Source organism: Rutidosis leptorrhynchoides, chromosome 1, assembly GCF_046630445.1.
Source record: "Rutidosis leptorrhynchoides isolate AG116_Rl617_1_P2 chromosome 1, CSIRO_AGI_Rlap_v1, whole genome shotgun sequence".
Taxonomy (NCBI): Eukaryota; Viridiplantae; Streptophyta; class Magnoliopsida; order Asterales; family Asteraceae; genus Rutidosis; species Rutidosis leptorrhynchoides.
In genome coordinates this window covers 321429267-321431242 of record NC_092333.1, presented here as the reverse complement: position 1 = coordinate 321431242, position 1976 = coordinate 321429267, and the positions used below count along the sequence as shown (strand labels likewise).

The 1976-nt window shown below is 37.8% G+C and overlaps 1 protein-coding gene across 1 annotated transcript; it reads right to left on the bottom strand.

Annotated features, from left to right (window-relative positions):
* Positions 1–768: 768 nt before the first annotated feature.
* LOC139899060 (secreted RxLR effector protein 161-like) lies at positions 769–1458 on the bottom strand. Its single transcript, XM_071881878.1, has one exon. The coding sequence runs from the start codon at positions 1456–1458 to the stop codon at positions 769–771; it is 690 nt and encodes a 229-aa protein (XP_071737979.1).
* Positions 1459–1976: the final 518 nt, after the last annotated feature.

The window sequence follows — 1976 nt, the reverse complement described above, 5'->3', positions numbered from 1 at the left end:
TTGCAACATTGGGTTGTACTTATTGAAATCTCATGGTAAATGAACTTAAACTATTTTTTTGAATATTGTTTTTCAGATACTGTTTACATTTTTAAACCTGTAGATTCACCAACATTATTGTTGACCTGTTTTGTGTGTTTTATTCTCAGGTCCTTAAGAGGTATAACTTTCGCTGTGTATTTGATGCTTGGGTCTAGCCGTGGAGTCAGCATGCTTTAATAAAGACATTATTTACTTTCACATTTAAAACATTTACATCTGTTTAATACTGTTGGCTTGTGGTTACGATCACAATAGTATTACTTATCTTGGTTTATTGACTTATGTTTTGAAAGTCAACGTTTTTAATAAAATTAAATGATATTGCATTGAAAGGTCTCATATAGAAGGCGTAACTATTAACTATGGGACCTATGATTAACACATCGTCAGATGGAAATTTGGCGGGGTGTTATAGTCTCACATTGTAATTTATGTGAGAGCCATTTTTCTTATCTCCCCTTCAAAATGTGATGCATCAGATTTTGAGCAACACAATACTCCCCCTAGGCAAGTGCATCACTCCCCCTAGGCACTTTCCATATTTCTAGATGGTAGAGATATCCACCATGCCAATTTCACCAACCAGGTATTTTTGAACATGGGTTCATCTAAGGCCTTGGTAAGTAAGTCAGCTAGTTAGTTTTTAGTGGGGACAAAGTATAGTTCAACATTTCCTTTCTCAACATGATCCTTTATGAAGTGGTAGTGAATATCATTATGTTTGGTTCAAGAGTGGTGAACATGATTGCTGGTAATAGCAATGGCACTCTGAGAGTCACAGTAGTTCGGGATTTTATAGAATTTGAATCCGTAGTCAAGAAGTTGGGTTTGCATCCACAAGACTTGGGAGCAACAACTCGCGGCTGCATTGTACTTAGATTTAGCAGTAGAAAGTGAAATGCAGTTTTGCTTGCGAGATGACCAACTGACTAATTTACAACTTAGGAATTGAAGTCCTCCGGAGATGCTTTTTTGATTAACTTGGTCAACTCCATGATCAGCATCCGTGAATTTCGTGAGATTGAATCCAGTTCTGAAGGGATACCAGAGTCCGAGATGAGCGGTGCCCATGAGATAGCTAAAGATTCTCATAACAGCCTTGTAGTGGGAATATATTAGGTTAGCTTGAAATTGGGCACAAAGGCATACATCAAACATGATATTGGGTCTGCTCGCAGTGAGATACATCAGGGAACCTATCAAGCTTCGGTAAAGTGTTTGGTCAAACGGTTTTCCGTCTAGGTCAGCATGAAAGGAGATGTTGTTTGACATTGGAGTAGGGCTTATTTTCATTTCGGGAAAATTGAACTTTTTGAACATATCAGAGATATACTTAGATTGTCTGATGAAGATCCCAGTTGAGAGTTGTTTAACTTCCAAACCTAGAAAGAAATGAAGTTCTTCAAGCATGCTCATTTCGAATTTATTTTTCATGAGTTCAGAATATTCATAGAATAGAGCAGGGGAAGTGGAACCGAATATGATATCATAAACATAGACTTGAATTAACAGAATGTGTTCATTTTGTTTTCTGATGAACAAGGCCGTGTCAATGGTTCCGCGGGAGAAGCCATTTTTGAGAAGAAATGCAGTTAAGGTTTCATACCAAGCCCCTTTGTGCCTGTTTGAGTCTGTAAAGGGCTTTGGAAAGGAGTTATATGTGATTAGGATGTTTGGAATCAACAAAACCTTCGGATTGACTAACATACACTTCCTCTTAGAGAACTCCATTCAGGAAAGTAGTATTTACATCCATTTGATAGAAGGTGAACCACTTGTGAGCAGCATATGACAGGAACTGATGGATGGCTTCTAGGCGAGCTACAGGAGCAAAAGTTTCATCATAGTTAATTCCTTTTTGTTGTATATAGCCTTTGGCGACCATACATGCTTTGTTGCGAATGATAATGTCATGAGGATCCTTCTTGTTTTTG